General features: G+C 39.2%; 1 protein-coding gene across 5 annotated transcripts in view; it reads left to right on the forward strand.

The window, feature by feature from the left end:
* Positions 1-333: 333 nt before the first annotated feature.
* RBM41 (RNA binding motif protein 41) overlaps positions 334-21291 on the forward strand; it is a 58182-nt gene continuing 37224 nt past the window's right edge. The window contains exons 1-5 of one of the 5 annotated variants that reach the window (XM_031040069.2): positions 334-375; positions 3263-3379; positions 3950-4142; positions 4440-4644; positions 6548-6619. In XM_031040069.2, coding sequence (XP_030895929.1) covers positions 368-375; positions 3263-3379; positions 3950-4142; positions 4440-4644; positions 6548-6619 — 595 coding nt within the window. In that variant the 5' untranslated portion in view covers positions 334-367. Of the gene's footprint in view, positions 463-676; positions 789-3262; positions 3403-3949; positions 4143-4439; positions 4645-6547; positions 6620-21291 lie in introns of those variants that run through there. The other 4 variants (XM_081808472.1, XM_031040071.2, XM_081808473.1 and 1 more) reach the window with 4 other exon arrangements.

Consider the following 21291-nt stretch of genomic DNA (forward strand, 5'->3'; position numbering starts at 1 on the left):
CGGAAACAGCAGGTAGGCCGGATAGTAAGTCCTTGAAAGCCGAAGCAGGGTAAATAGGCATACATTGGAGGAAAAGTAGAGGAGCCAGGATTTGGATGAGACAGTCAGGAAGTCTCAGGTGACTCCTAGCTTTATGAGCTGGATATTTTGGGTGCTGCCGTTAACCCGTAGGAGAAACATTTGAACAATTTACAACATACCCCTTACTCAGTAGGTATTTTCTCTTTCCGTTTCTTTAGCTCTGAGCGACTACAATTCCCAGAGCCCCGCACTCCACCACAATCCCCTTAGAGTCGGCCGCACAGAGTTCTGGGACTTGAAGTCCGCGGCCTATTCATCCAAGTTAGAGATAGGGGCCTGTGGAAACATGAAGAGGTAAGGGCTTGTCTGAGAGCAGGCGGCGAAGGGAGCTCTCTTCTACCTTTTAACTTTGAAAATGGCTTTCATGACTTTGTGTTTGGGGTATGTCACGTTCTCGGGATGCGGTTTCGTGTGAGCGGGAAGACAAAGGAGGAGGGAGGAGGGGAGACGGGCTAGACAGGCCTGCGGGGCGAAGTTCAGGAAGGGCCGCCGCCGCCGGCTCCCGTAGGAATGCCTTACCCGCACGGGCATCTAGGCCACGGCGCCGGCCCCGGGAGCTGCACGGATGCCGTGGCTTCTTACTGCTTCAGACGGACCCACCCAGGTAAAAGGGTCTTGGCCGACTGATGCCCAGCGCCGGGAGAGACCCAGGCCAGCTCCTCCCCGTCCCGCCCTACCTCCACCTCATCCTCGGAAAGGGGCACAGGGTGGGCGCCTTTTTTGTTTTTGTTTTTCTTTGCAGTGTTTGTTTACTGAGGAAGACTTTCTCGGGCCCTGAGAGCATGTAGCGCTTTCAGATCTTAACCTAAGCTACTGATACTTTGTTTCTAAAAATTTAGACGGAAAGTACAAAACGGGCTCAATGTATCATAGGAAGAGAAAAGCACTGCTGTAAGCAGTTCCCCCTACCGGTGCTGCAGGAAATGGCAGTTTTAACTTGGCTGGTCATTGTTGAAAGCCTGAGCTTCACAGTTGTTGACAGTACACAATGGCTTTTTAAAGGATCTTCATTAAATTAGTTTTGGATTCACTGCAAAGTAGAATAGTCACTCTGGAATAGGGCGGTGCATTGAAAGTTCTGATATTATGCTCTCCTGTACTGTCAGTTTCTGCATCTTTTAAAAAACCGTTTCCCTGCCTCAAAATGACTTTTAAAACATGCTTATTGTGATATTTCATACATGCAAAATAATGTATATATACAGTTTAAAGAATAATAATAGACTCGGACCCACTACAGGCTTTAGAAATAGAACATTAGCAGTGTCTTAGAAGTCCCCTGTGTGCCCCTCCCTGATTGCTTCTCCTCCCTCCTTTCTCCCTGAGGGGACCACCGTCCAGAATTTGGCATTAATCATTCCCTTGCTTTTTTTAAAAAAAAATAGGTCCACCACAGATGAATTTATCCCTAAACAAAATGTTGCTAGTGTTATCCATGTTTGAATTCTATATGAATGGACACATATTGTATGAATTTTTCTGCAACTTGCTTTTATTTCATTCAGCATTTCTTTTTGAGATTCATGTGTACTAATGTAGTTAGCTATGGTTTTTCCTTTCAAAGCCACTTTAAACGTAGCAAGAACTTTCAGAATTTTAAATAATAAATACAAATTGAGATACTTAAAAGGAAGTTTTTTAAAACCCTGGGCCTAAGGATATTTTAAAGTTTTCTAAAAATAGGTCTCAGTCTTTCTAGAGCATGGGAATCTTGCTTAGAATTATGAGAGATACATCATAACCCGAATAGTAGGGGATTTTTTTTATAAAGAAGGTATTTCTTATTTGGTTTTCTCATGGAATTAACTCATTTTGTTTTTGTCTTTTGTCACCTGTTGTTGCATGCTCTACTGGTCCTGCTATTTCTTTACACTCTAATAAGAGTTTTTCAGTTATTTAGGGTTGGGTAGCTTATAGCATTACCTAGATTTCTACAGAGTAGTGCCTTAGCTATAAAATGTCAAGATCCTCTTCCCATTTGTTTCTATACTCTCTTCTTTGGAAATCTCCTCTTTTCACAGCTCCAGATTCTGCCAACACAGATGACTCGAGATTTCCATGTTCAGCCTCAGATTCTCATCTATACAATTCTTCCATCTCTTGCTTTCCTATTAGCCAATATCATTTACACTGTCACCTCAGACTCAATATGTCTTTGAAGTATTCTGATATTTTGTACTGGTGTTTCAGTTGTAATAGGTAGTTGACTCAGCATGGCTAAGACAATACTGACTTTCCTGTTCCCAAACCATTTATTCCACCTGGATCTTCCTCTTTCCTTCATTGGTACCATTATTCTCATAGTTACACAGCTTGAAATTTCAGGGTTATCTTTGACCTCTTCCTTACCCCTACCTTCAAAAGGCCTTGCTCATCTAACTCTTCCTTTCTGTTTCCACTATTACCACTCCAGTTTGGACTTCCATCACGTTATGCTCGATAAATTTAGAGTTTCCTAACTCATTCTTCTGGTTTCTTTCCTATGAATCTACAAGACATATTATAACCACATTCATTTTCCTAAACCATCATTTGTACTGTGTCACTTAACTGCCTAATAAATTGCTTTCTAATACCTATACATGAAGGTCCAGGCCCCTTAGTTGGAATATTTAAGGCCATTCATAATCTGTGTCTAATTACCCCCTCCAAGATAATCTCCTAGTGCTCTCATATGTGAATGCCAACTAAAGTGAACTTATTATGCCCCAGAACATATTTCTCTTTCTACTCAGTCTCCCTGTTCTATCCTTCATCATACCCAGTCCTTCAAATGCCAGCTTAAGAATTACCTTTCCAAAGTCTTCATTTACCACCCTAGCTCCCAATTCTCTCTTTTCTCTTCCTCCCTCTCTCCCCCTCCCTCCCTCTCTCTCTTCCCTCCTTCCCCGCACAGGCACACAACACAACAACACATACACACATACCCTAAATAAATTGCAAGCTTCTTAAGGATAGGGACTGTGTCTTGAGTATCTTTGACTCCATCAGTACCTAGCACAGTGCATTGCGTGTAAGTAGGTATTTAGTAACTGGTTGTGGGATGAATGATAAAGGGCAACAAACAGAAAAGTGTCTTCAAACAAATGGGGTCACTACTGGTAGATAATATAGCTAAAGAATATGTTTTGAGATTGACTGTCTCTTCTACTTTCTGTATACATTCTTATATCTACTCCAGGGTAAATAGCTGTGTGAAGAGTGGTGAGCATGTCCTGGAGGAGTTGGAAACAGAAGGGGAGAGGCAGCTGAAAAGCCTCCTTCAGCATCAACTTGATACCTCTGTCTCCATTGAGGAGTAGGTATTGATTTTGCAAACAGGTAGAGTATCATAGACCCTCACCTCCAGGTGGCCGACCCCTCTTAAAGCCCGGATGAAACACTCCTCTCCCACCCCTCTTTCCTTGGCCAACGTCTACTTATTAGGCAGCATTTTGCTTCTGTGTCTCTTACTCTGGGAGGCTTCCCATATCCCACTAAGTCTGGGCCAGTGCCTTTCCTATGTCTTCCCTTAACGTACATAGCACTTACAACCCAACAGGATCATTGCCTGTTTACTTGCTTCTCTTCTACAAAAGCAGAAACCATTTTTATCTTTTTTTACTGTTAAATCCTCGGTACCTGGCCCAGTGTCTGAAGCATAGTAGGTACTCAGTAAATAAATATTTGATTCAGTCATTTATTGGTCCTGGGTGAGGGGAATAGCAATGGAATTCCATGTCATTGCAGTGATGCTACAGCCTAGAAATAGGACATGAGAGAGAAATTGCCAGTGCGTTTCATTGTGCCTCTTTTGATGGCGAGCCCTATTTCTGTAAATTGTGGTTAACTTGAAGATATTCTTACTTGCTTCCTGCTTGTCTTGCAGATGTGTGTCTAAGAAAGAGAGTTTTGCTCCTGGTACTATGTACAAGCCCTTTGGGAAGGAAGCAGCTGGGACTATGACTTTGTCCCAGTTCCAGACACTGCATGAGAAGGACCAGGAAACTGCTTCTCTTAGGGAACTAGGGCTCAATGAAACAGAAATCTTGATCTGGAAGAGCCATGTTTCAGGTGAAAAGGTGAGTGGGGCCATTTTTTTTTTTTTTCCTGAAGAATAAAGGGCGAGGTCGCTTCCTTTGACACCGAGAACCTTTTCATTTTTAGTTCTTACAAAACTGAGCTCTGTATCTGAATTTTCTTTGGTTTCTGCAATAGGGACCTTGGTAAAGAGACACTCTTTCTTGACTTTTTAGCTAACACGTCTATGAATAGTCACCTCTGGTCCTTCACCAGCTTCTTTCTTATCTGAGGCATTAGATTATCACTTTCAGGCTATGTCGTCTATGATACATGCCATCTCATTTCTCTGGTTTCAGAGGACAAGACTGAGGGCAACCCCGGAAGCAATACAGAACCGTCTTCAAGATATTGAAGAAAGGATCTCGGAGCGTCAGCGCATCCTTTGCCTGCCACAGAGATTTGCCAAGAGCAAACAGCTGACCCGGCGAGAAATGGAAATAGAAAAGTCTTTATTTCAGGGAGCTGATCGGCACTCCTTCCTCAAGGCTCTTTATTACCAAGGTATGTGATCGCCAGTGACTTTGATGTGCTCTTTCACTGAGAGAAAGATTTAACAGCAGGACATTAAATATGAAGAGTTAGGGAAGGGAGTTGGGGAAAGACAAACGATCACTCTCCTTGAGGAATGTATATAGGTCTGTGATAGAGACGAATATGTACATAGTCAGTTGTGATACCGCATGGAAATCACTGTTCCAGAGATGTGAATAAAATGCTAAGGGAGCACAGAACATAGAACATCGAAGCCTAGTTTGCAGGGGGAGTCAGGAGTTGACATTTGTACTAAGTCTTGACAGAGCAACAGTCATTTGTCAGGTAAATACGGGGCAGAGGGCATTACAGATAGTAGGTGAACAGGAACAGGTTTGTGAAAGGACCTGGTGCATCTAGGGAACAATAAGAAGTTCATTGTGGCAGGAAGTATAGGACACAGCAGGGGATGAGAGGGGGTGACACTGGAAAGGGAGGTGAGGCTAGATTGTGAAGGGTCTTTGGCCCGAACTGTAAATGAGCACAAAATACATAGATAAATGGTATGCATCTTAACCAGAAAGCACTGGTTTAACAGATAAGTTTTGCTAGGCGCTGTGGGAGGTGTGCAGAAGTTTAGGAAATCGTTCCTGACTTTGTAGCAATTACAGTCTGGTTGGAAAGAGAACCATGTAACATTTAGTGACGACACTAGATGTAGTTGTTAAGTGCTGTAGGACTTCAGAGGAGGGAAAGGCCACTGTGCATTGGCATGACTGAAGAAGGCCTCTCAGAGGAGGTAAGATTTCAATGTTCTTTTAATACTACCTATTCTATAGTAAGGAGAAGGAAAGGCAGTTCATTTGCAGCAGATGGTATGAGCACTATGGCGTGCTTGGGGCTGTTGTGAAAGACCAGGTTAGAAAGGTAGCTAAAAATTTTGAACTTTATTTGGTGGGTAGTAGAGACCTATACAGAGTTAGTTTTTCAGTTAGTTTGGATATGGTGAAAGGATTCTGAGTCAGGAGTAACCTGAAAAGCAGTATTTGAAAATGATGAATCTGGTGGCCAAGAAAGAGGATGAGAGAGAGAAAGAACTGGAAGCAGGGAGAATGATTTAGGAGGCATTACAGTCGTATAGGCACGGAGGTCTAGACTAGAATGATGGCAGTGGTATCGGAAAGAGAGGTAGGTGTGGTTATAAGAGACATCACAAAGGAAGAACTGGTTAGACTTATTGACTGAGAATGAAGGAGGAGGGTCAAAGGAGAGGTCAGAGACAACCCAGATGTTTTCAAGTCTGTGTGACTTTCTAACAACTGGCAAAATTAAGAAAGTCTTTATGGGGAGTTTCTGACAAAAGATGATAAGTTCAATTTGAAACATGTTGAATTGGTAAGAATGGCAGGATCATTAAACGCACATATTGAGGAGGCAGTAGGAAATGCAGCAGGGAAGCTCAGGGGAGAGGTCAGAGCTGGCTACATACACAGAAGTGGGAATCATGGACACTCAGGTGGCAGGTAAAGCCGTGAGCATGAATGAATGCTTTGTTAGAGACAGAGAGACCATAGACATGGAACAGCAGTGGTGAAGGAAGGAATAAAAGAACCAGTGAACAGCCTCTTGTGGAGAGACCTAGCATACTGATGAAGAGCATGGGCTCTGGAGGCAGACTGCTGGAAAAATCCTGGCTCCCCCACTTAACTAGCTTGTTAAAAGATGTTGGGCAAGTTACCACCCTACACTTCAATTTCTTCATCTTGTAAAATGAGAATATTAATAATACCTACATTATAGGGTTGTTAGGAGGATTAAGTGAGGTAATACATGTAAATCACTTAGAGCAGTACCTGGTATTTGGGGTGGGTGGGTGGTGTATGAATCTGTTCTGTTTCCTATCTTTGAAACTCCTTGCTTTAAACCTTCACAGCATACCACAAAAAGACAAGTGCAGACAAGTACATGACCTCAATGAAGAGGAAGATAAAATTAGGCACAAAAGGCAAGTCGAGAGTTTTCTTACAGTGTTAGATTTAGGAATGTAACAAAGGGTCCCAGACTTCTGAGTCGAGTGCTTATTTAATTCCATATTCAGTATATGACAATGTTTGTAGGAAATGATCCAGAGGGAGCAATTTATCCTGATAAAGAATATTAAAGGGAGGAGTTAGTAGAAGTTGTAAAACTTTTACATTTAGTGTTGTTGATTTTTTTCTCTCTCTACCTTTACGTTATTGTACCAGATATAAAATGACCTTAATGACTTTTAGATCCTATTTCACAACTAATTCTGAATATTTTTATTAATCACTAAAGTATAACTATTGATGATGACGATGATATAATAGCAATTTTTTCTTTTATTTTAAAAATGAACTTACAATAAAATTGCCTGTTTTTCTTTCTTTTTTTTCTTGGTGTACAATTCTATGAATTGTAAATCATGTAAATCATGTAGATTCATGTAACCACCACAATCAGGATAGAGAACAGCTCCATCACTCTAAAAATCCCTCATCCCATCCATTGATAGTCACCCCCAACTCCACCCATAATCTCTGGCAATCCCTGATTCGTTCTCCATCACTGTAGTTGTGTCTTTTAAAGAATGTCATAAAGATGGAATCATACAATACGTCATCTTTTAAGTGTGGCTTCTTTCATTTAGTGTAATGCCTTGAGAGTCATCCAAGTTGTGTGTATCAATAGTTCATTCATTTTGCTGAGTAGCATTCCATTGTGCGGCTATTCCAAAGTTTGTTTATCCATCCACCCATTGAAGTGCATTTGGGCTGTTTCCAGGTTATGGTGACTGTGAATAATACTGATAATGAACATTTTTGTACAGGTTTTTGTGTGAACATAAATTTTTATTTCTCTAAGGTAAATATCTAGGAGTGGGATTACTGGGTCATATGGTAAGTGTCTGTTTAACTTTATAAGAAGCTGCCAAACCATTTTCCAGAGTGGCTGAACCATTTTGCATTCCCACCAGCAATGTATGAGAGTTCCAGTTGCTCTACATCTTTGTTGGCATTTGGTATTGTTGGTATTTATTTTAGTTCTTCTAGTAGCTGTGAAGTGGTATCTCATTGTAGTTTTAATTTGCTTTTCCTTAATAGCTAATGATGTTGAACATCTTTTCATGTGCTTATTTGCCATCCTTCTATCCTGTTTGCTGAAGTGTCTGTTCAAATCTTGTGCTGTTTTTTAATTGGATTGTTTATTTTCTTTATGACTTTTGAGAGTTCTTTATATATTCTAAATGCAATTCTCTGGTGGATATATGATTTGCAAATATTTTATCCCAGTCTGTAGCTTATCTCTTCATTCTCTTAACAGTGTCTTTTGCAGAACAAACTTTTTTTTTTTATCATGGTAAAATATACCTAACATAAAATTGACCATTTTAACCAAGTTTTCAGTGTACAATTCTGTGGCATTAAGTATATTCACATTGTTCTGCAACCATCATCGCTATCCATCTCCAGAACTTTTTCATCTTCCCAAATTGAAACTCTGTTCCCAGTAAACACCATTTCCCCTTATACTCCTCCCCTTTGCCCCTGGCAACCACCATTCCTTCTGTCTCTGTGAATTTGACTACTCTAGGTGCCTCATATAAGTGGAATCATACAGTATTTGGCCTTCTGTGTCTGGCTTATTTCATTTAATGTCTTCTAGGTCATCCATGTGTCAGAATTTCCTTCCTTCTTAAAGCTGAAGAATATTCCATTATATGTACGTACCACATTTTGTTTAGCCCTCCGTCTGTCAGTAGACACTTGTGTTGCTTCTACCTTTTGGCTGTTGTAAATAATGCTGCTATGAAACTGGATGTACACGTGTCTGCTCAAGTCTCTGCTTTCAGTTCTTTTGAGTATATACCCAGAAGTGGAATTGCTGGATCGTGTGGTAATTCTGTGTTTAATCTTTTGAGGAACCCCCATACATACAGAGGCTATATCATTTTACATGCCCACCAGCAATGAAGAAGGATTCCAATTTCCCCACACCCTTGTCGACACTTAATTTCTTTTCTTCTTTTTTGTGACAGCCATCCTAATGGGTGTGAAGTGGTATTTCATTGTGGTTTTGATTTGCATTTCCTTAATGACTAGTGATGTTGTGCATCTTTTTCATGTGCTTTTTGGCCATTTGTGTATCTTCTTTGGAGAAATGTCCATGTAAGTCCTTTGCCCATTATTTAAACTGGTTGTTTATTTATTGTTAAGTTGTAGGATTTTTTTTGTATATTCTAAATATTGATTCCCTCATCAGATAAATAATTTGCAAGTATTTCCCTTCATTTCATGAGTTGCCTTCTCACTCTGTTGATAGTGTCCTTTGATGCACAAAAGTTTATATTTTTGAAGAAGTCTAATTTGTCAGTTTTTTCTTTTGTTACTTGTGCTTTTGGTGTTGTGGCCAATAAATCATTGCCAAATCTAATGTCATAAAGGCTTTCTCCTGTGTTATCTTCTGAGCGTTTTGTAGTTTTAGCTCTTATGTTTAGGTCTTTGATCCATCTTGAGTTAATTTTTTGTGTATGTCATACGGTAAGGATCCAACTTTATTTTTTGCATGTTGATAATCCAGTTTTCCCAATACTACTTGTTGAAAAGACTGTCCTTTACCCATTGAATGTTCTTAGCATCCTCTCCAGAAATCATTTGACCGTAAATATATGAGTCTGTTCCTAGGCTCTCCATTCTATTCTATTGGTGTACATGTCTGTCTTTATGCCAGTGCCATGCACACTGTTTTAATGACCATAGATTTGTAGTAAGTTCTGAAGTCAGAAAGTGTGAGACCTCCAACTTTGTTCTTCTTTTTCAAGATTTTCACTATTTAGGAACCCTTGAGACACCATTTGATTTTTAGGATGGATTTTTCTATTTCTGGAAAAAAATGTCATTGGGATTTTGATAGGGATTATACTGAATCTGTATATCACTTTGGGTAATATTGACATCTTAACGATATATTAAGTCTTCAGTTCATGAACATGGGATGTCTTTGCATTTATTTGTATCTTTAATTCTTCCAGCACCATTTTGTAGTTTTTAGTACACAAGTTTTTTGTCTCAGAGCAAATGTTTTAAAATTTTGATACAATCCAGTTATCCAATTATCAGGGTTTTTTTCTTTCATGGATTATGCTTTTTTTCCCATATCAAAGAACTCTTTGTCTGACAGCAGATTATGAATAAGACTTTTTCTTTAAACAGTTTTATGATTGTATATTTTACATTTAGATCTATGATCTATTTTGACTTGATGCTTATATAAAGTGTGGGGTTTAGGTTAAGGTTCACTTTTTTGCCTATGAATTTCCAATTGTTTCAGCACCATATGTTGAAGAGAGTATTTTTTCTCCATTTACTTGCCTTTGCATTTTTTGTCAGAAATAAATTGGCCATATGTTTGTGTTAATAATTAACTTCATAATAAATGGTGAAAGAGTGAAATATTTCCCCCAGTATCAGGAATAAGACAAAGATGTGCACTCTTGACAGTTCCATTCACAGTTGAATGAAATTAGAAATCAATAATGGACATTTAGAAAAAGTACAAATATGCAGAAATTGAACAGCACTCTACTGAATAACCAATGGATCAAAAAGAAGTCACAAGGGACATTAGAAAATACTTTGAGATGAATGAAAACAAAACTTAACATACCAAAACATATAATGCAGTAAAAGCAGTGCTTAGGGGGATATTTATAGTTATAAATGCCCATATTAATAAAGAAGAAAGGTCTTAAATTAATAACCAAAAACTTTTCACCTTAAGAACTACAGAAATTTTTTTTAAAAACTAGAAAAATTTGTCCAAACCCTTCGACTGTGTAATGTCAAGAGTGAACCATACTGTAAACTATAAACTTTGGGTAATCATAATGGGTCAATGTAGATTCATTAATTGTAACAACTGTACCACTCTGATGGGGGATATTGATAATGGGGTAAGCCATACATGTGTGGGGATGGGGTTATGTGGGAAATCTGTGTACCTTCCCCTCAGTTCTGCTATGAACCTATAACTGCTCTAAAAACATTAAGTCCTAATAAAAAAAAGAAACTACAAAAAGAAGAGCAACCTAAACCCACATCAAACTGAAGGAAGGAAATAATAAAGATTAGATAAAAAAAATTAAATAGAAAATTAAAAAAATATAGAAAATCGGCAAAACCAAAAGTTGGTCCTTTGGAAAGATCAACAAAATTCAGAATTCCTTAACTAGACTTACCAAGGAAATAAGAAAAAGGACAAATTTCTCATACCCTGCTCTACTTTGATTCTTTTTTGCATGGAACATCTTTTTCCATCCTTTTACTTTCAACTTTTTTAAAAATCTAAAGTGTATCTCTCTTTTTTTAAAGATTTTATTTATTTATTTGAGAGTGAGAGAGACAGAGATAGCGACAGAGATCACGAGCGAGCTGGGAGGAGAGGGAGAAGCAGGCTCCCCGCTGAGCAGGGAGCCCAACACGGGACCCCATCCCAGGACCCAGGGATCATGACCTAAGCTGAAGGCAGATGCTTAACCGACTGAGCCACCTAGGCATCCCTCTCCTTCCTCCTTTGTACTATTGTCACACAAATTACATCTTTATAGATTTTAAGCTCATTAGCATAGTTTTATAATTATTACATTATGTAGTTATTTCCTAAGTCAGGACAAGAAAAAGAGTTACAAAGACAAATACATTTATACGTCTTTTTTTATATTTACCTATATGGTCAACTTTACTAGTGTTCTTTCTTTGAGTTAGTGAAGAGTGTCCATTTATTTCAGCCTGAAGTTTTTCTCATAGGGTAGGTCTTAATAGTGATGACTTCTTTTAGTCTATGCTTATCTTGGAATGTCTTAGTTTTCCCTTTAGTTTTATTTATTTTTTTTTAAGGTTTTTTTTTGTTATTTATTTATTTATTTGACAGAGAGAGAGCACAAGTAGGCAGAAGGAGAAGCAGGCTCCCCCCTGAAAAGAGAGCCCGTTTCGGGGCTTGATCCCAGGACCCTGGGATCACGACCTGAGCCGAAGGCAGATGCTTTACCTACTGAGCCACCCAGGTGCCCCTCTCCTTTAGTTTTAAAGTGTAGTTTTTTGCCAGACAGTGAAGTTTTTGGTTGGCAATCTTTTAGCCCACCAAATATATCATCTTACTGCCTTCTGGCGCCTGTAATTTCTGTTGAGCAGTCAACTGTTGATCTTACTTAGGACTCCTTGTCCATGATGAGTCTCTTCTCTCTTGCTACAGTCAGCATTCAATCTTCATCTTTTGCTTTTGACAATTTGGCTACATGTCTGGATGTCTCTTGGACAAACTCCAAGTAGGTCCCTTGAGTTTGTCCTACTTGGATTCTATCAAGGTTCTGTAATGTGTAGATTAATGTTTTTCATCAATTTGAAGAAGTTTTCAGGCATTGGTTCTTCAAATATTATTTGTGCTCCTTCTTCTTCTGAGATTTCCATTATGCATATATTGGTATGCTTGATGTTTGCCCACAGGTCTCTGAGGCTGTTATTTTTTTCTTTATTCTTTCTTCTTTTTGCTCCTCAGATTGAGTAATCTGTAAATGAGTATTCGACATATCTTCAAGTTTGCTGATTCTTCTGTCAGTCCAGATCTTCTGTTGAGCCCCTCTAGTAATAGTTTTCATTTCAGTTATTGTACTTTTCAACTCCAGAATTTTTATTTTGTTCTTTATTATACTTTATGTCTCTTTATTTTTATTTCCTATTTGGTAAGGCATTCTGAAACATTCTTTTAGTTCTTTATACATGGTTTTCTTTAACTGTTTGAAGAACTTACAATAACTGATTAAAAGTTTTGTCTGAGAAGCCCAGTGTTCTTTCTTAGGAAAGTTTCTATTGACTGTTTCTTTTTTCCTGTGTATGGGCCCTATTCTTCTTTTCTTTCCTTTTTTTTCAATGTCTTTGTCTTAATCAGCTCAGGCTGCTATAACAAAGAACCATCAACTGGGTAGTTTATAAACAACAGATTTATTTCCCACAGTTCTAGAGGCTGGAAGTCTGAGATCAGGGTTCCAGTATGATCAGGTTTTGGTGAGAGCCCTCTTTTGGGTTGCACACTACTAACTTCTTATCACATGTCAGAGAGCAGGGAGAGGAAGCAAGCTCTCTCATGACTTCTGTAAGGGTTCTGATCCCATTCCTGAGGGCTTCACCCTCATGACCTCATCTAATCCCAGTTACCTTCCAAAGGTCCTCACTTCCTATTACCATCACATCACCAGTAGGGTTTCAACATACGAATTGGGGCGGGGGGCACAGATATTTAGTCCGTAACAGTCTTATAATTTTTTTTGTTGCAAATGAGACATTTAAAATAATGTAATGTGGGGGTGCCTGGGTGACTTAGTCAGTTAAGCACTGCCTTCAGCTCAGGTGATGATCTCAGGGTCCTGGGATCGAGCCTCACATCGGGCTCCCTGCTCAGTGGGGAGCCTGCTTCTCCCTCTCCCTTTGTCCCTCCCCCCACTGCTCATGTTCTCTCTCTCTCAAATAAATAAAATAAAATCTTTAAAAAAATAATGTAATGTGACAGCTCTGAAAATCATTCTCTCCCACACACCCAGGGTTTATTTTATTGTTCTTGTATTTGTATAGTGACTGTCCTAGACTAGACTGTAAATTTGAATTCTTTGTCATGTGCAGCTGCTGAAGTCTGTTCAGTTAGCAGAGTGGTCCACTAATGCTTGGAGAAAGTTTTCCTTAAATACCTTGAACCAGAAGTTCTACCAGCCTTTGTTGAAGGTGTGTGTGTGTGTGTGTGTGTGTGTGTGTGTGTGTGTTGGGTCACTCCTTGTGTGTGTGTGTGTGTGTGTGTGTGTGTGTGTGTGTTGGGTCACTCCTTCAGTGCCCAGGCAGGCAGTTTGCAACTGTGCCTTGGACTTCACTTCCTGCTTGTTCAGAGCCTCAAGGTCAGCCAGAGGTGAGAGATTAGTGACTTCTCAGGCTCTAACTTTCCTGGGCATACGCATAGTCCAGCACATGTTTGTTACCTTCTAGAGTCCCAGGAGTATGTCTGAACTTTTCAAACCCTTTACGGACATTTCATTCCCTATTTTTCTTTCTTTTTTTATAAGAATGCTTAACATGCGATCTACCCACTTAACAAATTTTTGAGTGTACAAAACAGTATTATTAACTATAGGCACAATGTTGTACAATAGGTCTCTAGAACTTAGTCATTTTGCATAGCTGAAACTTTATAACCTTTGAATAATAACTCCCCATTTTCCCCTTCCCCCAGCCCCTGGCAACCACCATTATATTCTCTGCTTCTTTGTGTTTGATTAGTTTATATACCTTACATGAGTTGTTTCATGCAGTATTTGTCCTTTTGTGACTGGCTTATTTCACTTAGCATAATGTCTTCAAGGTTAATCTGTGTTGGCAGGATGTTCTTCCTTTTTTAAGGCTGAATAATACCCCACTGTATGTATATACCACATTTTCTTCATTCATTCATGGACATTGAGGTTGTTTCCACATCCTGGCTGTCATGAACAGTGCTGCGATGAGTATGTAAGTGCAGATATCTCTTGCAGGCTCTGATTTCAGTTCTTTGAATAAATACTCAGAAGTGGAGTTGTTTTATCACATGGTATTTCTATTTTTAATCTTTAAACCCTTTTGTAGAAGCTCCATACTGTTCTCTGTGGTAGTTACACCATTTTACATTCCCACCGAAAGTGTACAAAGGTTCCAGTTTGTCCAGATCCTCACCGACACTTGTTATATTTTGGTTTCTTTGATGTTAGCCATCCTAACAGGTGTGAGGTGATATCTCATTGTGGTTTTGATTGGCATTTCCCTGATGATGAATGACGTTGAGCACCTTTTCATACACTGTTGGCCATCTGTATGTCTTCTTTGGAGAAATGTCTATACAAATACTTTGCACATTTTTTAGTCAGGTTTTATTTTTAGTTTTTAAATTATTTTTTTAAAATTTGAATTCCAGGGGTGCCTGGGTGGCCCAGTTGATTAAGTGTCTAACCCTAGCTTTCGGCTCAGGTTGTAATCTCCTGGGTTGTGAGATTGAGCCCTGCACTGGGCTTTGTGCTCAGTGGGGAGTCTGCTTGAAGAGTCTCTCCCTCTGCGCCTCCCCCCATTCACGCTTTCTCTCTGTCTCTCTCTCTCTCAAATAAATAAATAAATCTTAAAATTTTTGAATTCCAGTATGGTTAACATACAGTGTTATATTAGTTTCATAGGTTTTGTTTTTATGGCATTGAGTTGTAGGAGTTCTCTATGCATTTTGGATATTAACCCCTTATTGGATGTATGGTCTACAAATATTTTTTCCCATGCCGTAGTCGCCTTTTCACTCTGTTAATTGTGTCTTTTGCTATGCAGAAGGTTTTTAGTTTGATATAGTTCCACTTTCTATTTTTGCTTTTGTTGCCTGCGCTTCTGGAGTTATATTTAAGAAATCATCGCCAATACCAATGTCAAGTGGATTTTCCTCTGTGTTTTCTTTTAGGAGTTTTAGAGTTTCAGGTCTTCTTTTTAAGCCTTTAATCCATTTTTAATTGACTCGTGACTGGTATAAAATAAGGGTCCCATTTCATTCTTCTCCACATGAAGATTCAGTTTTCTAGCATCATCTGTTGAAGAGACTATCCTTTCTCCATTGTGTATTCCTGTCGTTCTTGCCAAAAACCAAGTTGACCATGTATCTGGGCTTTCTATTCTGTTCCACTGTCTGTATGTCTGTCTTTATGCTAGTACCATAGTGTTTTCATTGCTGTAGCTTTGTAGTATATTTTGAAACCCGTAAGTGTATGCTCATTCCTATGTCTTCTTTTAATTTTTTTGTCATTCTCTTGTTAGCCCCAACTGGTAATGCTGTCTCAAGCAGCTACAGTGTTAACCCTCACCAATTGGTTTTGACAAATGCCTTAAGGCTGGGCTGTTCTACAGAGTGGGATATGAACCAAGTCAAAGACAAGCCCTAGGGTTGTAGCTTTTCAATGAAGTACTAGGCTGGTCAAGCAGTGACAGTTCTCTTAGGATGGGGCTTTTGGTGAACTCCAGAACTGCTCTACTTCCTATAATATCAGCTAGGCTGCTGTTTTATTTACAACTACCACAGTTGCAAGATTGTTGGTTTTCAAGGCTACTGCAAAGTTGGAGAGAGGGAAACATGATTACGGGAAGCTGAAATACAATAAATCTTACTATAGTCTTAGTGAGACTCAGCTGTTTTTCTTGAATAACTGTTCCTCCTATTGTTGTATGCCTCTATTTAATTTCCAGACTTATCAAAATTTAATTTTTAATGAGTTTTGCTTTTTATGGAAGAGCGGATTTTCAAGGTCCTTACTCCAACATTCTAGAACTACTTTCTCTCCATTTTACTTTTATCCTATCTATATTATTATATTTGAAAGTGAGTTTCATATTTTTTTAAAAAATGAGTTTCTTATAGAATGTAGTTGGGTTTTTTTTTCCCACTTTTTTATTGTGTTATGATTGACATAGCATTAAACTCACTCATTTTAAATGTACAATTCAGTGACTTATAGTAAATTTACAGATTTGGTCAGCCATCATCACAATCTAGTTTTAGAACATGCCCATCACCTGAGAGATGGTTCTCAGTCCCTTTTTCTTCTCCCAGCCCAGATAGCAACTATTCTATTGTCCCTCTCTATGGATTTGCCTATTCTGGACATTTCATTATAAATGGGACTATATAACATGTGGCCTTCTTTAACTTACTTAACACAGTGTTTTAATTATTCCTAGAACTAGTACTCTTCCCAGAACTGAGGGATTTCCTAGTACTGAAGGATTTGTATGCAAGCTGAGCACATCTTCCGTAGTCAGCCAAGCAGATTACAACTCCATTTTAGCCCTCACTTCCTGCTTGTGCAGAGACTTAAGATTAGTCAGAGGTAAGACCTTAGGTTTTTTTCTAGTCTTTCCTGAACATGCATACAACTTCGGCCATGAGGACAGGCCTGTGCACATGTGTGGCCTTCTAGATTCCTGGAAGTATGTTAGAGCTTTTCAGTGCCCTCTAAGGACATTTCATCCCCCAAGATTTCCTTCTAGGCTTTTTGGTTAACCTATTGTTTATCCCAACTCCACCAGCTCAGGCAGGGGAAGAATTCACCAACTGCCTCTGATTATTTTTTTAAAGGTTTTATTTATTTATTTGTCGGAGAGAGAGAGCAGGAGAGAGAGAGCACAAGCAGGGGGAGGGGCAGGCAGTGGGAGACGCAGGCTCCCCGCTGAGCAGGGAGCCCAACGCGGGACTGGATCCCAGGACCCTGGGATCATGACGCGAGCCGAAGGTAGATGCTTAACTGACTGAGCCACCCAAGCATCCCCTTCCTCTGATTATTTTTGACAAAAGTTCTCGGGAAGAAGGCTCTTAGCACTGGGTGGCGAGCTTTGAGTTACATCATGGAGAGCGTTGCCTGTGGAATCTTCCAGGGAACCAATAGAAAGGCCACCTAGATGACTGTTCTCTGACAATAGTGCTTTGAAGAAACTCCAGCCTCGTTCTTCCTTCTCTGGTAGCTGCTAGGCTGCTGGTTTTCACTGTGATTTCAGGTTGTTGGTTTTCAAGGTTACCGCAGACCTGGGAGAAATGGATGAGAAAAGGGCTAGTTAAAATGCTACAAAATTTATTATTCTTATTGAGATTTAGCTATTTTTATTGAATAAATATTTCCCAGATTGCTGCAGGCCTTTGGTTAATTGTTCCAGAGTTCTGGAGAAGCTGATCCTGACAGTTTTTGCCAGTGTTCTCATTGCTTTTATGGAGGAGAGAATTTCAAGAGGTCCGTACTCTGCCATTTGCACTGATGTCACCTCTCTTAACAGTATCTTCTGAAGCTTGAAAGTTTGTGATTTTGGCGAAGTCAAATTTACTTTTTTTCATGATTTCTGCTTTTGGTCCTATAACTAAGATTTCTTTTTAACCCAAGGTTGCAAAGATTTTCTCGTATGTATTCTTTTGCAGAACTTATAGTTTTAGCTTGTACATTTAGGTCTATGAACCATTTTGAATTAATTGCTGAATTACAAGTAATGTAAAGTTAGGGTTACTTTAGTCTGTTTGCATATGGATAGGCAATTGTCCTAACACCTTTAGTTGAAAAGACTACCCTTTCCCAATTAAATTGTCTTAGTACTTTTGTGGAAAACCAGTGGACTATAAATACAAGAGTTTTTAAATGCTCTCTCCTTATTACTCTACTCTTTTTTTTTCTTTCTATTTACTTTTCAGCAATCTAATCATGCTGCGTTTGGGCATGGGTTCTTTATTATTTCAAATTCTCACCTATTCCACCTGCTACTATGTACTTTTTGCAGTCTTCAAATGTTCCATGAATTCTCACCAGGTTTTAGAATTGTATTCAGTGGGAGAGGCAGGGATGAAGTATGCTTACTTCTTACATGGAAACAGAATTCCTAATAGCTAATAATTTTTGAGGGCTTATTTGTGCTAGTCCTTGTGCTAAGTAAGCATTTTCTGTGTTTGCTCATTTAACCTTTATAATAACCCTACAAGATAGTGGCAGTATTATACCCATTTTACAGATAACGAAATTGAGCTTCTGAGGAGGTAGGCTACTTTCTCAAGGTCAACTAAGTGGCCATGCTAGGACTTAAATCTAGGTCTGTTCTTACATGAACATCAGTGGCCTTGATCATAGCATTTGTATATGGGATTTGAGAAGATTTTTTGGTTTATTAAGTGTGATTTTGCTATATCTTTTTTTAAAAGGTTTTATTTATTTATTTGACAGAGAGGGCGAGACAACACAAGCAGGGAGAGCGGCAGAGAGAGAGGGAGAAGGAGCTGAGTAAGGAACCTGATGTGGGATTTCATCCCAGGACCCTAGGATCATGACCCGAGCTGAAGGCAGATGCACAACCAACTGAGCCACCCAGGCGCCCCTGATTTTGCTATATCTTGAGATGAACATTTTTGGGGGAGTAAAACATATCCCATCTTCTAACCTTAAATCAGTGGGAAAACATACATTATCTCTAGAAATAAACTTCCTCAGAAATCTTAAGCCCCAGTATATTACCCTGACCACAACCTTTTTCTTATACTTCTGGCCCTTGCAACTCTCTTACAGCCATTATTCCATCTCTTCAACCCTGTTGAAATGTCCAGTTCCTTGACCTTTTTATTTTCTCCCAATCTTTCATCCCCTTCCTGTCTCCTTTTCCTTCCACATCTTACTTAGACTCCATCACCCATTATTTACTCATGTTCTTGCCAGTGAAGCATTCTTTTTGTTTCCTTGTCCGTGTGCCATACCTACCCGGCAAAACCTCAACCCTGAATCAATCCAACTAATTGCCTTCTTTATTTCTGCAGGATAGTTTTTGAGCATTACTAGACAACAATCATATAATTTTGTTGATAATGCCTCTACAGTTTCCTCATGTCTGGTCTTGTCTAGAGCCTTGTTCCTCGTTCAGCAGTCTATCTCCTGGTCCCTTGTCAGCTCTCCATTTCATTCCTTCCTCTTCTAGATCTTCATTATTCTTTCCATCCTACTGTTTGATTATTTTTAGCAGATAGGCTTCCTGTTTCAAAGGAAACATTGTCATTGACAAGAGCCTTCATCTGCTTTCTGCCTGACTCTGCTAATTCTGCATCCTGAGTCTTATTTTCTTCCATTTCAACTCAGTGGTAGGTATATCCTTCATGCCTGAAGTTAATCTTTACACCTTTGTGCTGGATCCTAGCCCTATTATCTCCCCAGGGACCTCAGTCAGTTATCCCCAGTATTGCTTCTTTCCTTTCAGGATTTTTTAAAAAAAGATTTTATTTATTTATTTGGCACAGAGAGAGAGAGAGAGCACAAGCAGCGGGAGTGGCAGGCAGAGGGAGAGGGAGAAGCAGGCTTCCTGCTGAGTGAGGAGCCCGAAGTGGGGCTCAATCCTAGGACCCTGGGATCATGACCTGAGCTGAAGGCAGACACCCAACTGACTGAGCCACCCAGGAGCCCCTCCTTTCAGGATTTTAACATGCTTTTTACTACTTGCCAGTTTCTGTAGTGTACACAGTCCTACCATGAATTATCTTTAAAAAATGATAAAGACAAAAAATGCCCTTCAGTTGTTTAGCTACTTGAGCAAACAGTATGTTTAGATTCTCTCCCTTCACTGTAACCATAATAAGTAGCACTTGGTTTAAAAAATGAAATATCAGAATGATAGAAGTAAGTACATATGTCAGTATTTTTTTGATATCCGTATAGGAAGTGATGTTTCCCCAGTTTTTAATGAAAATTTTCAAACACACAGAAAGGTTGAAAGAATTTTATCTCAAATACCCATTATATCACCAACTAGATTCTACCATTAATATTTTATTTTATCACATACCTATCCCTCCACTCATCTATCAATCCATCTTATTTTATTGATGTATTTAAAATAAATTGCCAATGTAAATGCATATCCCCCTAAATACTTCAGCATGCATATTGTTAGCTAGAATTAAATATTTCAATTTTTTCTTTTGATGTAAAATTTGCATGCCATAAAATGCTTGAATTTTGTGTTCATTTGCGAACTTCTGACCAGTGTATACATTTTTGTAGTGATGTGTTGGTAAATGTTTAACAGCTGGCTCTCCAGAAAGTAAAAGGGCTCTGATTTGTATCATTTGCCAGTTTCCATGGTGTACATACTTGCACCGTGGCAAATTTCAAGCTACCGAAGTGTTATCACTGAACATGGAGTCTGGAAAATTTGTGTATAATCAATGGGCCATTTCTAGCATACCATTGCATCTGTGTAACCTAATCCATAGAAGATTACCACCATTCCAGAAAGTTTTATCATACTTCTTGTCAGCAATTTCCCAGAGGCAACTGGTGTTTTGGTTTTTTTCCACTATAGATTAGTTTTTCCTGTCCTAGAACTTCAGATAACTGAAATGCTATCCTTTGTATTCTTTCTGTAAGGCTTCCTTAACTGAGCATATGTTTTTGAGATTCATTCCTGTATGTGTATGTCAATCGTTTTTCCTTCTCTCTGCAACAAAATTTCTTAGAAGAATTTTCTAACATCACTGGATTCTTTTTCTAGGACTGCCTTAACAAATGACCACAAATCTAGTGGCTTAGAACGACAGAATTTTATTCTCTCACTGTGGTGAGAAGTCTGAAATCAAGGTGTTGGCAGGGCCATACTCTTTCTGAAGGTCTCTAGAAGGCTTCCTTGTATCTTCTGGCTTCTGGCATTTGCCAGCATTCCTTGGTGTTATAGCTAGCTGCATCATTCCAGTCTCTGCCTCCATCATCACATGGCGGTCTCAGTGTGTGTCTGTGTCCCTGTGCCTTCGCTTGGCCTTCTTATTAGCACATACGTCATTTGATTTAGGGCCCACCTTAATCAGTGTAGTGTCATCCTAACTCATGACATCTGCCAAGACTCTCTTTCCAAATAAAGTCACGTCTGAGGCTCGGGATGGACATGAATTTTGAGGGTACACTATTCAACCCAGTGTAGTCTGCCCTCTGGCCTCCAAATAGTCAAATCCATCTCACATGCAAACTACATTGACCCCGTTACAATATTCACAAAAGTCTTAACCTATTCCAGCATCAAGTCTAAGTCCCAAAGCTCATCTAAATATCAACTCAAA

This window comes from Leptonychotes weddellii, chromosome X (assembly GCF_054177405.1).
Source record: "Leptonychotes weddellii isolate Sample4059 chromosome X, ASM5417740v2, whole genome shotgun sequence".
NCBI classification, from domain to species: domain Eukaryota; kingdom Metazoa; phylum Chordata; class Mammalia; order Carnivora; family Phocidae; genus Leptonychotes; species Leptonychotes weddellii.